Raw genomic sequence first — 15,846 nt, forward strand, 5'->3', positions numbered from 1 at the left:
TTTACTCCACTAACCAACCTATATGTACCCACAAATACATGTAGCAGATTACGATTATTACAAAGTGGTTTACTCCACTCTTGTTGATTTTTATGTAGCCTCAAACATCCTTCCAAACCATCCCCACTATATCCCTATCTCTATTTTAGTGCCGCATAGCGTTTAACAGAAACAAATCGGTCAATACAACTTTTGATCTCTGTCATTGAGTATACTAAACAATTAACCCATACCTAAAGCCAACATAGCCAAATAGGTACTTAATATTAACCTTTACAAACACCTGAATTGGACAAAACACATACATCCACTTAACAAAATGAAAATTAAATAACTCTGTCCTAACTTAGATAAATATTCAAATGGTATATGGAGCTTAGCTAAAAAATCAAATACACAAAATTAAATCCATAGACTAAAAATCGATTTCCCTCCAATCTTCTCAAACGATACCTTCCATACTCAACTCCACATTCAAAAAACTTTATTCCAAATTTAGAAAGCACCTTCAAAACTATACGTATATACTATAACCTCTTAACAAACTTTATTCCAGGAAATCCCCCCTCCATTTCGAATGGCTCTGGCAGGGATCGAAACCGTTTCAAATTTTAACGGTTACGGTCTTAGTTCTTGAGAACGGATTTCTAAATTTTCTGGTTTTGGATTAGGTATTAAGAGCGGTTTTTAAAATTTTTTGGTTTTGGTTTCGGTTTCAAAAAAGGTTTTCCAAATATTTTATCGGTTTAAAGAACGGTTTTAGATCATTTTCGGTTTTGGTTTTTGGAATGGTTTTTAAAAATTTCCATTTTATTTTCCTATCTAATTACTGTAGACTCGATTTTTATTATCTATTACCTAACTATTATAAGGGCCGGTTTCAAAAACGGTACAAGAACGGTTTTTCAATTCTATGGTTTCGGTTTGGGTTTTGAAAACGGTCTTTTTAAAGTCTTAGGTTTCAGTTACGGGTTTTTAACCGGTGTTTTAAAGCTTTTGGTTCCGGTTTCAGTTCCGGTGTTTAGAAATAAGAAAACCGCGGTTTTAACCGGTTTCGATCCCTGGGCTCTGGTGACAGTGGCCTCGAGATCTAATTGAATACACCACAATTACACACCATAAGCACATATCGATTCACGCTGAAGTGCTGTCACTCGATAGTTCTCATACCTTCAAGATTTTTTAATGTAAATTAATAAATTGATTTAATAACTAATTCTTATAGGCTATTGCACCTACCAAATAATAATTAAGTGCAATTTGAAGAATTTTCGAAAAAATAAAAAAATAAAATATATATTAAGGTTGACTAATTAAACAGCTATTCTTGTCTATAATTACCATTTATTTGCCTATAGTTCCTAAAAAAAATGTAACATATAGGTACTGAAGTGACCGCGTAAGTAACCTACCTGAATATTATATTTTAAATTGATCAAATTGGAATAATCTTAATTTGTAATGATGTAATTGGTACCCTATATACACTGGGCGGAAAAAGGTTGCTCTCTAACGCTTCAACCACGGTCAAAAACCAAATTTTCGGTGCAGGCGTGACAAAAGTATATTACGTACAATTCTATACTTATATATACTTATTATATATTAGATTCTGAGCGGAGTGAGTGGTTTTACAATAGTGTTTATTTTTTTTTTTTATATCCTGTGTACAAAATTTCTACCAGAAGGAGTGCTTCGATTTCAACATATTTCAACCTCATCTTTTAGAAAATTGGATCAAGATGTTACTTTAGGGAGGTCATTTTTCGTCTTTATCAATAGTTATTTAATGTCACGGGAAAAACCACCGAAAATTACGAAAAAACGTTAAATTTTTTTTAAAAAAACGAGATTTTAATTTCTCACGCTTTATTTACCACCATAGAAACGAATAAAAAATTATAATATTTATTCAACTTCTATAGGTATATATGATATAATAAATAATAACAATTCAGAAAATCCAGATTGACAAACTGTCTCCATCTCAGAATCGTTTTTCTTATACAATTATATTATATCATTGAATTCAAGTCTAATACAATCCATTATACAATGACCCACTTGTAACTTACTGTACAACAGAACGACATCCACTTTATAAATGTATAATATACGTAGTATAGTGATATATTATCAATACACGCAATATGCTAATAAATTATAAATTTTAATCAATATATCGCGGATCGTCACTACAACTTACCGCTGCCGTTTTTTTTTGTTCCAACCTACTAAACCATTTAATAATGCAATAATATTTCAGAAAACTGATATGAATTCGTTAGACTGTATATTTGAGATAGGCCAGTCCACATTTTAAGATTTCTGTTTTAAATTCCGAATAATCAACGTTTGAAAATTCCAAAATTTCAAAATATTCAAGCTACATTTTTAGAGGTTGGGGGTGAAATTGGGAAAAGTGGACTAACCAATCTCAAGTAGACATAATAACACATTCAAATCTGTTTTAAAACGTATAATCACATTACTAGATCGATCAGTATGATGGAATAAAAATTGAACGTTTTGGCTAAAATAACTGTTTAATACATCATAAATTATAGTATTTCGTCAGGAACGTTTTTCCCCTGCTAGCCCCGTATCGTGACATAAAAAACTTCGTTTCAATAAATGTATTAATATAGGCTGATATTTTAAACAAAACCTTAATTTAGTCATTTTGATGTGTGACGACTGTCGAACATTCAACCTTTTTAATATCTGCAAACGGTAAAATAACAATATGATTGTTGCATATTTCTCTGCATAGTGCATTACCTTTGCCGTAATTAATATTTTTGTACGCCACGTTTGGTACAGACTAGGTAATAGAAAACGGTATAACGCGAGAATTTAAAACAGCCAAATTAGGTATCTGCATACTATGCATTTATAATTATTATAATTTATGAACTATAATAATTTGGTGGTGACTTTAACAACAATTTTAATGATAAGAAAAAGGAGACATTTTAAAATTTTCTATGGATACATTCAATTTAGATTTGATAAACAATCCAGCAAAATCTACAACGAGAGATGACACCACTATTGATGCAGTATTTTCAGGATATTTGGAAAAAATTACATTACAAACATATTATATATCATATTTCAGTTATCACAGGCCTGTAATTTTGATTATTGAATATCATTAATATAATAGCAATTAAATAGTAATAATAATAACTTTCATTTTTATTCATTTTTCACATATACTTAAATTCATTAAATACTTAAATACATTTATTTATAATTTATTGATATTTACTTTTTTTTTTAATGGTTCTAGTAAAATGTATTTGTAATCTATAATATTTGTTGGAAAAGAAACTTCGTTTCTACCGGGTGTCCTATTTTAAGTTAGATGTTAGGTACAGTAGAAACTATAGGTAAAATATTAGTAATATATTAGACATTATTATACAATTGTATTATTACGTTACCATATATGTACGTCCGCTGTCTGTTCCAACGTCGTAGACGTACAAGTCTATAGTTCGGTTTTGAACCCACTGACAGTTCTTTTCGCATAAATTATGGCCATTGACACCTACTATCCAATCAGGGGACGGCCCTAAAATCAATTTACACACGAAATATGATAACCATAATATTATATATTTACGCGATTTGTATTATTATTATTTTACCGAGCATAGAAGCCAATGATATGTAATGATGTTTCTTGTCCACTCGGAATTTAGATGTGGCGTTAGCGTTTACTCGTGGATGCCAAAGACCAGCGGCTTTGATCAAAGTTCTCAAATGTTTCTTCTAACAATTAAAAACAATGCTTTGAATATCGTGAATAAGTATACAAATAGATATGATTTTATTCGATGTGCATATAAATTGTTTTGATACCTGCTGCCTAAGTTCGGATTCCAAAATCGCCGTTGAACCCCATTCGGCCAACTGTCTGACACCGTCGGTGGCCCATTGACCCTCTGCCCAAAATGAATAGTTCTTATCGTGTGTCGCTCCAATTATGTCACTGAAGTGAGTAAGCCACAAAGCACTCGGGAAGTCTTTCGGATGAGTTTCAGATGACCAAAGTCCTTCAAATTTCATCTATATTTCAGTTTGACAAAGAAAAAACTTTAAAAACAAACGCTGGTTTCGCACAAACTACAAGACAGTATACAGCCGTACAGGTACGCAGGTTCAAGATATTTTTCATATTTTCATTGGTTGTTTACCTACCTCATAAACGGCTTCATCACAAGCACAACAACTTTCGGTTTCAGCCGATGCGTTTTGCTTCGTAACTGTATCGAAAGACATTTCGCATAGTTCCTTTAAAAGTTCACTATTATGATATTTATTAAAGCCGTTATCATAGGTAATCAAAGCCCTAAAATACACACGACTTATTAAACTCTGCATCAACATAAGTTATAGCTAGTCTAAGCATTAAAGAGTGAAATCAATATGAAATTAACTTAACTTTTTAATAAAATAAAATTGAATTTACTATTAACATTTTAATAGGTAGATTATATATACCAATTAACAAGTCAATATCGTTTAAATACCTTAAGTACACGCAGCCGCTTCCTGTTTTTGGTGCTGACCACACGAAACGCAACTTTTGCAGTTTGACTTCCGGTTCAGACTGGATGATGGTGTTTATGCACTCCGGATGGAATGTCGCACTGTCATCAGACGAAAGTAGTTGAAGTGAACCTGAGCGGTCTGGTGATGCAGGATCGCCACAATCTTCACTTATCGTACTGTGGCAATCGCGTTCAGCAGTTACCAGAAACGAATTGAAATCCAAATTTTCACTTTCAATCGTTACTATAAGTGAAAAAATATTACTATTATTAGTTATTACCATTTATCACATTATGCTATATAATCTATATACCTATATTAAACACAAAAGTGGTTTCTATGTCCTTTATGATGCATTCCTAAACCATTCATCTGATTGTCATCAAATTTAGTACAGAGGTAAATTATTAGACGTCGGAGAAGAAGATAGGCTACAATTTGTCGCGAAAATGGTAAATAATATGTCAAATCCAAGGAGGTTCTCAAACAGGGATTTCTGGATTTATTATGGAAATTTTTGTTTATAAATATTTTTTATTGTTTTTAATAATATTAATGTACCAATTTGTTGATTTTTTTGGTACTTTAGACTTAAGAGTTAAATTATACACTTATGTATGCACCACGTGGGGTCCGCGATCTACCAAAGGTAGATTGCCTGCTTCATAATATAGGTACTTCTCGCATAATCACAAGCGAATCTCACGGACAACGCCGGTCGGGATGGTTATAAATTAAAAAATAATATCATTTACACTTAAAAATACATTGCTTCTACAGCGTGTTACACCCAAAAGAAGTTGAACAATCACAAGAACCTAGCAACAGTAAAGAATTACCTTGTCAGCTAGTAATATAATATGTCTATATACCTAATTATATAACTGATAACATAGTTATTATCGTTGACCGATTACATCATGACTAGGTATGATAATATATTTTTAATATTAATAATAAATGTATTTATTGTTGTCGACGAGTTATAATTTTTATTAATATCAACCTTATGGCATAGCAACGTCTACAATATTTGTATCTATAGATATATTACATTCTAGTTTTACATAAAATAACAACTTAATATTAAGCAATAGACATGTTATTTTTCTCGTAACTACTATACCAAAATACCGTCGTAAAGTCAATGAACGCAATCAATTCTGTTTAGAAAATATATATTGAACACGTTTTTTTGTGAAAGGACATCTATAATAACATAATGGCTGGAATAGTGCAGCAGCTAAGTATTGAAGAGAAAATTAACGAGGATTTTTTATTCTTTTTAGAACATTTTAAAGCAGCATTTGATTCGTTAAAATCCGAAAGTGAAAAAGAGATATGCAAAGTAACAAATTAAACTAACTTGTCTTCCCGGTAATTTTTTTATTTTTATATATTATCTATATAATCTTAGAAATGGTTACATAAACTCGCAATTGAACCGTATAAAAATACAAAAGAAAAACAAGCACGTAATATATATTTGTCACAACTTATTTTAAGTATGAATACCCGTAAGATGACCACTCCGTTCAACGAAACCCCAAAACCGGGTCCACTGTCTTTGGATGGCGTTTTTCCGGAAATAACTACCAAAGCCAGCGTGGAAGTAGAAAAAGAAAAAGAAGTGGGTGATAAATCTCATAAACGCCAGCTAGAGGTATTAAAAAAGAATACAATTAAATCGGCTCAATTGTTTAGATCAATGAAAACAAACAGAAATGGATGAAATTCGTTAAAAATCGAGAATTGGAAATGGTCGACTTGAATCATTTGTCGAACGATGGGCGTACTTACATAGCGTGCAAGACTTTGCCTGAAAATGCCGGATTGTTTGCATACGTTGCCGTGACGGTGGGTGGAAATACGGGATGTTGGGTTAATTCATGCGGTCGACCAATGTAAGATCCTTAGCGTATAATCATATTTTAGCCTCAATTTAGGATTCAAATATTGAGTAGGTAGACTTAAAGTTTAAGCTCGGCGTTAATCATTAGGGCTCGAACTTTGTTGCATTTGCATGTTTTTTTTACCATTTAGGATTATGAATCTATAAATGGAAAATCAAGTCTTATCCAGTGCAAACATATTTGAGAATAACCTGATTCTACGTTTTTTTATAGTACAATTTGATAATTTATACAATTTTTCCATATAATTACTAGATTAGCAGATTCAAAAGAACGTAAATTAAAAACAATATAAAATATTCATGACCAAATATTTATACTTTGAAACCACTAAACCAGTATTTATTTTATAATAGGTAGGTACTATATGTACCTACAGATCTTTCATAAATTTATTGATTGTAGATGTATAAGAGTAGCGAATTACAAATTGTACAATTGGATGGTTAAATCATACACATCCAATAATATAAAAATTAAGTGGCAATTTTTATTTTTTGGTGCATAGTTTTGATTGCATATTTAGTCAATTTATTGGAGTATTTAACGTCAAACACTAATCATCACGTAATTACCTTTAGGGACGCGTTGTTTAAGAGTTAACACTGTAACTAGTTATTACCAACAAACAATTATAGTATATTAATCATTGCATATGATACCACGTTAAATAATTTATGTAACCAGGTATGGTACTATAATTTTAAAACCATTACAATATTCACTTAGCTCAGAATCTAAAATTATAAATGTCTAAAAAAAAAATATTTTCATCATATTATTATAATACCTAAATAAAAATGTCTATGAAAATGGCAACATTTTATTTTGATTTCATAACAGGCTAAGTCCTCAAATTAAATATTATAATTAGTAAATAAATAATTTATAACTTAATAATAATTATTAAGTAAAGAAAAATAATTAAAAATCATCTAACTGTGGTATTTATTACTACATTGAAACTGTTTAAATGATAAAGTAGGTATGCCGATATATTTAAGAAATATGTATAAATCATGTAAACTTAACGCGATTCAATTAGATAATTGGAATTAAATCCAATTGATGGATTCAATTTGAATCCATTAAGTTAATTGTGAAAATGACGGTTCATAACACAATGTGAAAAATATATGAATATAATGCCTATAGTCATGGACACTTACAATTTTACAATAGAAATACAGTTTCTCTTCATAAATATATCGATGCCATTTTATTATTATAATTACTAAACGTGTTGTCTTTTTTATTTTAATTCTAATTTTTACACAACATAATATTTAGCCAAACACCTGTAGTGAAACTGATAGATTTAAAAGTGGAAGCGTCCAACGCACCGAAAAGTAACTGTGAACAAGAGGACAAAGTGTATCAACTGACGGCCGAAGTTAGATCAATTTTGTCAAATCGAAGGTCAAAAGAATCCCGGACGTTGACTTATGAATTTTTCAAAAGATTACATAATAACATTGAACAGGAAATGTTATCTGAAGAGGATCCTAATAGTACTGCTTGCCACGATCCATACATCGAGAAGCTACTTGAAAAATTAATAGTGAGCAATATTTATTGAGCATACATGGATGTACGATTAAATCATGTAATTATAATAATTTTTATTACGTTCAAGGCTGAAAGCAAAGGATGTGATAACTTCAACCCACATTTATTCAAACGCATAAAAATGCTTTCGATGTTGAAAAAAAGAGTGAAGAATATAATACAAGAAGTAATAATAAAATAAACAAATATAACTAATACGATAATATTATTATAATACATAATAATAATTATAATTTAATGACTGTTATACCCGACATGATGTTGCATTCCCTACTTAGATACTACATAATTGGAAATAACATTTCATTTTTTATTTTGGAGTAATACATACCTATTTATAATTATTGACTGCTCTAGAGCTCGATTATAACCAGCCTTATAACATCATGACCAATAGTCTTCATGATTTGACTCATTTAAATATTCTAGATCGAAGAGCGTGAGCAAAAACTTCAAAACCTTGTAATCGCTTCGACTTCTCCGATACTATCTCTACTCAGCCCAGCCTCAACCTGTTCAAATTCCATGACCGAAATGATGTGGCAAGGAGCATTAATGGAAAAACCCACCAGCAAGATGGCCGACACGCTGGCCAAGACATATCCCGTATGTCTGGTTAAAATGTGATTATTATTTATGTCAATTTTCCAACGCGTAGTAGTAACATACCTACAGCATTATACTATTAATTAAATCAAACGCAGGTTGTTGGCACTGTTGGCGCGGGAACGTCGGAAAATCATAAATCAGCTGCAGGAAAAGCAAGAAAAATTGATAGTTTCGGTGAAGAAAGATCTACACAACGAAATCAAAAGGGGCATAATGGCTTACAAGGTGAATGATGGCTGCGAAAATTGTATCTGTGGCTAGATGCATTTATATTTATGTAATATTTTGTACGTTATCGAATGCAGGTGGCTAGAAAAGAATGGGTGGACGTGATGCGTGTCGTTATGCATTACAACAAGATAAAAGAAAGTCTGGCCGAAAAAGACATCGGAGGCAGTTCGAACAGTACCAAAGGCGATTATCTGCAGGAAACGATAATGAAGGAAATCGAAGACACCATGAAGCGACTGGAGAAAGGCAATGGGAAAAATGAAAAGCTGGTAGACGACATTTGTGAGTTGAATAAGTGCATACACGTGATTACGGAAAAAATAGAGCTCGAACGAGTGCAAGCCGAAGACCAATTGCGCGATTTTCAAAACGAAATATGCACTGAAAAAAGTTTGATTATGAATAGAGCCCAGACTATTACAAAATTAGAAAAAATGGTAAAAGCGACGCAAAAATAGTTTTGTTTATTGTGATTTGAATACCTACGTCAATAATATAATATGTGATTTTGACGATTATAATGTTGTGTTGGACACTTGTTTTAAATTATAATTAAATATATCAAATTCTTTGTTTATTTCAACCGTAACACACTAACACGTTTAGTGTATACCTAAACACCTGAAAACTATATTATTTCTCTATTTACGGATTATAACCAGCAGAGCTTTTTAAATGATGGAGTGTGGACAGTGGACACTATATAATATTTTGTTAACACTAAAAATTAATTGGTAATTTTCTTAAATGTATTTATTAGAAAGAAATACGAAATGTTTTAACTTAATACATTCATACCAAATTAGTTCAGGCAGCTGAGCATATAAATATAATATATAATATGTTTACAGATATCGTGTACCAAAAATATAAAATACCTCGATATTATTTAGCTTTGTTAACATACTAAGTACTAACATAGTAACCGATATATTTATAATAAAATAAAAAATAAATATTATTATCATTATATTATTATGAATTAAATTCCATTTTACTATTTATATTTTTTCTAAGTATCAAAAGAAGGAATCAGTTGTGTAATGGTGTTATATCATTTTGGCTATAACAAACTAAATTACTTACAAAAATTGGAAGGAAGGAAAAATTAAAATAAACTGATGTTAAGTAAATAATATCACAAGTTATCGGTGTCATGCGTATAATGTACAAGAAATATAAAATATTTAAACAATGATAATTTTAAAGTTTGACAATCAAATTTTGGTAACTAAAAATACATATTTTGAGTGGAATCCCTATCTCGATAAATCCGTGCACTTAACAGTTTAACACCATAAAGAATATTTTTAAAATATAAGAGTTTGTATAATATCATTTAAAATACATGACTAAAGAATTCAGCGATAATACGTCTTCTTCGAATGAAAAATAATACATCCTAAACGGCTAAACAAGTATACTTAATTATTATACTGCAAATATTGCAATGATTTATTGCATACTTTTTACTTTTTAGAAAGGTTAGAGAATATAATATGTTATTATAATAATTTATATACAAGTCTAAATAATGTTTAGTATATACGACATACTCACATACTTGAACTTTATTACATAGTATGTACCTAATTTTTAAATTGAACACTATTCATTCATATGTATATATTATATATAATATGTATAATATAGCCAAAAATATTTTTAACCCAATACCTTAACTTTCTCAATTATTTTTTTTTTTTGACAAACAAAAATAATAAGTATTATAACAGTATTTTTTTTTATACTTTGTTCAAACTTATTTTAATTATTGAAAATATTTTAATTACATTTTACAATGTATCATTAACTATTCATGTATTCGTTTTCCTATTATACGTGTAGATACGATTTCGTAAAGTTGATAAAATAGGTCACAATACTGTTTCGCTGCAAATTTCAGACCAGACAATATTATTTTTATTTTTTAGGTACACCCATGATACACATATATCGTTAAAATTGTTGGGAAGAGTAATTTTTATTTTGTGTAGTCTACTATAATATAGATATTAAGACGTATTTATGATGGTGTGACCAAAAGGTAGGTACTAAATAGACGTTTTAAAAGGTAAAGTGTTACAAAGGGAACTAAATAGTTGTTAATTTTAAGTATCAGTAAAGTTATTTATTAATTTACCGTATAAATAAATTAAAACGTTCATAATATGATCGATTACATCACAAAATAAATTCAATTATCAGGGCCGTCCTAAGGGCAGGGAGAGCGGGGCCCACGCCATGGGGCCCGCGCCTTCACCAGTTGGACAGGCCCCGTTTTTGTAAATGCAATAAAAAAGTCAAGTTAATGAGAAAAAAAAAATTATCATTTATATATTTTTATACCTTCAATTGCTGTAATTTTTACTACCTATACGTACTTATATTAATTGACGTCAGTCGTAAAATAAATGTATTGCATTTTAAATGAGTTAATATGATAAAATTTCAATTTTCAAAGTTGAAAATGATACAAATCTTCAAAGCGTTCTGTCCCAAAAAAAGAAACACCAACTTAGCTATTTCAAGTAGTTTTAGAAAGTGTTGAGAAAAACAAAAAAATAAATGACTTTTGTACAAAACTCATTTTTGAAAAAATCGATTTTATTTTTTTGGTGTATCTCAAAAATTAATTACTGTAGAACATTGAAATTTCCAACAAATATTTATATTAGAATTTCCCATAAAACATTTTCTCAATATTTTGACTTAATCTTTTTCACTTAGTAAAAACTCTTGAAAATGTAATGGTAGGTTCCTTATAATTTTCATTAATGGAAGTTTAAAAATACATAGGTTCAATTATTTGTTATAATATGCTTATAAAGTTCAAATTTTGACAAAATTCATAAAAGTTTTTCTTTTCATAACTAACATAACAAATTTTAATAGAAGGTTTCCAACAAGTTTTTGTACCTCTATCAAACTAAAAAAGTTCCCCGGAAAGTCACGTTTTCGATCTTTGTTAATTTTTTTTTAACTACTAAATTTGATTATTTATACAAGTGTGCTAAGCTGATACAACGTCTCCACTCAGAATATTTTTTTCGTTTACAATAATTTATCAATGTAATTTAAACATAACATATTCATTACAACGACATACTTGACACCCACTGTACAGCAGAACGGTACCCACTTGTCCACCTTTTTCATATTGTATTAGGTGCCTACTATATTTATAGACTTAGTAATTTATCAATATTATTATATTAATGACATTTCAGGCCCCACAAATTTACCCTGCCCTGGGCCCCGCAAATCGTCAGGACGGCCCTGAGTTATCAATCTATATAGAAATATTTATATAAAATAATATTTAATTATTTAATACCTCATTTTTTGCATTTCAAGTTATTTTTATTTATATTTATTTGTTGGTAATTGTGGGACAAAATCCCAAAATCAATAAGGTTAACGGAATAATATACCTAACATGGTGAATTTACATCATAACACAGAATAACAGATTTGTGGTAGGTAGAATGTAAATGAAAGTATGGGAGGGGATTGTGATTTGTATTGCGCAAAGGCCGAATTTTACGATTCTTTGACTCACAACCTAGGTATACGGGTTGACCTGATGAACAATCACGTCATCTATAATACGTGGTACTTACCAATGTACATTGAATGCGGTATGTATTTGTCCGGGTTACCAAACATGGACATTTTGAAGCCATCGTGCATCCATTTCACCGACGTCTTGGCCGTTTCCAAAGGCTGCAAATTATTATTGTCACAAGCGTGGCCCACGGACAAAAGCCCCAAACATACAATTACGATTTTGGCCAGCATCTTAACGTAGAAGCCAACCGAATAGAAACGTCCGATTGCGTTCACTGCGGTGTCCCGTTACTCGTTGTTTTGTATATCATAATAAATTATTATTATTATTATTATCGCACGCCGTCTAGATCGTAGTTATATTGCAGGACCATTAAAACGTTGGTGCGTGGCTACACAATAATACTATAATATTATATTATATCTAATCATGCGTGTAACGCGGACACCCAGCAAGTAATATTCTATATTTTGTATGTACAAAGTCGGTAGTCCATGTTTCTTGTCGATAAGACGCAGTAATAATGATATACTTCACGCAAGTTTATCGCGTATTACAGGTCAATTCAGCACAGATTAGCTTGCAGCATTGTTCTACCGAGAAGTAGCGAGAACACAATGCCCATTGCCTACCAGATTACCATACGTCATGACAATAATGTGGTGTTTTGTAATAGTTCTATATTTTTAACAATATTATATGATATTTTGTTGTATAAAGACACGGTACGCATCTATATAAAATAATAATTCATAATAATACACGGACGCCGTTCAGCCAAAAATGCTGGACCACCATCGACATGATAATGAGGAATTTTAATGATTTAAAAATAATACATATTATAAATATTATATTGTAACGCACGCTCAGCAATGCGTACATAATATTATTCATCGTTTTGTATATTTATTTTGTGCACAATGGCTGAATGGCCACAATAGTGGGGGTCCCTTTTTTATTGAGTAATTCATTATATAAACTATAAAAAGATCAATTTTATTCGATATTAATAATTTTAATATTTAAAATGTTAATATGGGTATCTAAAAATATATATTAAGGTGACCAGGAAAACACTTTTATTTTCAGATGGTTATATTATATAATATACAATAAGAAGGTACACAAGCATTTCAAGGAAAAATTTTTATTTTTATTGGTTGCGCAATTTGTTTAAAAATAAAAAATTCATTTTACACAGTGTACACAACAATAAATATATACAATAATATAATTCATATTATGAATATAAAAAAGTCATGGATTTCAATCGTCTATCGTTTGATTTATTTGGATTTTGAAAGTTGTTCAACTTCTTACAAAAGACACTGATTCTGCTCTTCTTGATTGATAAGTGTCCCATGATTGAATGCTTAAATCAATGAAACTCCACATTCAACAGTATCATTAACTACACTCATATTTTAAGCCTTTATACGACCGTCAATAAAATCTTTATTATTTTCCCAAGTACTAAAAATCTTAGGGTATATATCAAAGGTAATAATTTTAATTAAACTTATAACATGTACATAATATACTATAGGTTCAAACATTTTTTACAGTTTTAAAAAGGATTGCTTGGTTTTTCATATAATATATACAGTTCTTTTATAGTTTATACCTATATTGTTACATTGATCGCCTTATAGAATGTTGATCGAATTTATGATTATGGACAACATACAATATAACATGGTATTGCGCCTAATCGAGTGCACTTACCTTTAAAGGGTGGGTCCATTTTCATCAGAAATAAGATATTGTTTTTCACCAAAAAAGGTTAGTTTTCCATTTTCCTCCAAACATTATCTTCAGACTAAAATTATGTCTCTTTAGGTATTCCAAATATTAAACGATTTAGCCGATATTTTAGCATATTTAGCTCTTTTAGTTATTTACTTTTTTTGAATTAATCATATAATTTGACAAAATAATAATATAATTATAAAAAAAATGCAACTATTTATAATAATTCAAAGGTATCTATATGTTTTGTTTGTTTGTATAATATGATTTAAGAACATATTTATTATATTTTCAAATCCTTGTTTGAGGAGAATGGCTACAGCCCAATTTAACTATGACACAAACACCATCATCACATGTCATACCTTTTTACCATGGGCTTATGAAAAATATATAATACCTATTACCTAAGTCCTAATATTAGGTCCCTACTATCCAATGTCATTAAGTTCACGCAGTTTTTCCATTATAATATTTGAATTATTTATGCTCGCAAGTATTACGCAATACAACGCAGTATAATTTACGCAGTGTTGTCCATTATAATAATATATGGACTTGATAATATCATTTATTATTGTAGTCGACGATTTTGCTGAACAATAGAAATAATAATATTGATAACTTAATATATTGTAATCCGTAGAATGTAAAAATAATTATATTTTACTAATATATGTTACATATATGTATAATACATATTATTATTTTTATTTTAACTTCAAAGTGGAGAAAATGTGTTTGTAAAATTCATCAAAATCACAAAAATTGGCAAATTATTTCCCTAAGTTTTCTTACATTTAACATAAAAAAACGGTCAGTCAACCTATGATGTTACTAAGTATATTTGATGATATTATTGTGAATAAAGTAATTTTTATATTAAACTATTTAAGTGGAATCTTGTTTTAAATTGTCAATCCTTAGCTTTAAAAGTTAAACATTTTATACATTTTTAACTACAAAATAATTATTAAATTTTAAATTTGATAAATTTTGTCGAAATTCAAACTATAAATGCTTATAAAAAAATTGTGCCTATATATTTTTTATATTTTTCAACTTTTATTGTAACAATATATCAGGAGCCTTGCATTACATTTTCACGCTTTTTTACCCAACAAACAAAATTGTATTGATATTTATAGAAAAAAAAACTAAAAAAGGTGAGTAAGTGGATGTCGCTCTGCTGTATAGTAGGTTACAAGTGGGTCACTGTATAATGGACAGTATTAAATTTGAATTCAATGATATAATATCACTGTATAAGAAAAACGATTCTGAGCGGAGACGGTTTGTCAGTCTAGGTATTAGACATACCTATTATAGGTATACTTATCTATAGTTTTAGAAAAAAATTTACCTATAATAGGTATCAATAATAAATTCCAAATTTATCATATCACAATATCCATTAGGTAACGCTTTATACATCAACAACAAACCGTGGTACTATCATAGATATATAATAGTATACTTTAGAAGTGTCAAGTACCCACAAGTAATATTATACAATCACAACAAAGATAACTAAAATAGTTATTCCAGGTTTTTTAATATGTAATTTCGTCCAAATTTGAACTTAAGATGACTATAAAAATAAACTGTTTAAATGTATGTATTTCTTAAAATTTTTGG

General features: G+C 29.6%; 2 protein-coding genes across 3 annotated transcripts in view; one reads left to right on the forward strand and one right to left on the reverse strand.

Annotated features, from left to right (window-relative positions):
* The window catches only part of LOC100164477 (spondin-1), a gene marked incomplete at its 3' end in the record, with an annotated part of 24,076 nt that extends 11,204 nt beyond the window's left edge, over positions 1-12,872 (reverse strand). Inside the window, 6 exon segments of the mRNA XM_008191631.3 lie at positions 3,450-3,580; positions 3,657-3,780; positions 3,871-4,077; positions 4,210-4,360; positions 4,542-4,806; positions 12,509-12,872. Of these exon segments, the coding sequence (XP_008189853.1) occupies positions 3,450-3,580; positions 3,657-3,780; positions 3,871-4,077; positions 4,210-4,360; positions 4,542-4,806; positions 12,509-12,686 (1,056 nt within the window).
* Positions 5,724-9,729, forward strand: LOC100573007. 2 transcript variants are annotated; one of them, XM_003240870.4, is made up of 8 exons: positions 5,724-5,911; positions 5,981-6,193; positions 6,268-6,467; positions 7,767-8,037; positions 8,113-8,211; positions 8,475-8,668; positions 8,750-8,879; positions 8,960-9,729. In XM_003240870.4, the coding sequence occupies exons 1-8, from the start codon at positions 5,786-5,788 to the stop codon at positions 9,341-9,343; spliced, it is 1,617 nt and encodes a 538-aa protein (XP_003240918.1). In that variant the 5' UTR covers positions 5,724-5,785; the 3' UTR covers positions 9,344-9,729. The 2 variants fall into 2 exon arrangements, with proteins under 2 accessions (XP_003240918.1, XP_029341507.1); XM_029485647.1 differs by having other exon boundaries at positions 5,821-5,940; positions 6,070-6,193; positions 8,960-9,727.
* Positions 12,873-15,846: the final 2,974 nt, after the last annotated feature.

Source organism: Acyrthosiphon pisum, chromosome X (assembly GCF_005508785.2).
Source record: "Acyrthosiphon pisum isolate AL4f chromosome X, pea_aphid_22Mar2018_4r6ur, whole genome shotgun sequence".
In the NCBI taxonomy this organism is placed as follows: Eukaryota; Metazoa; Arthropoda; class Insecta; order Hemiptera; family Aphididae; genus Acyrthosiphon; species Acyrthosiphon pisum.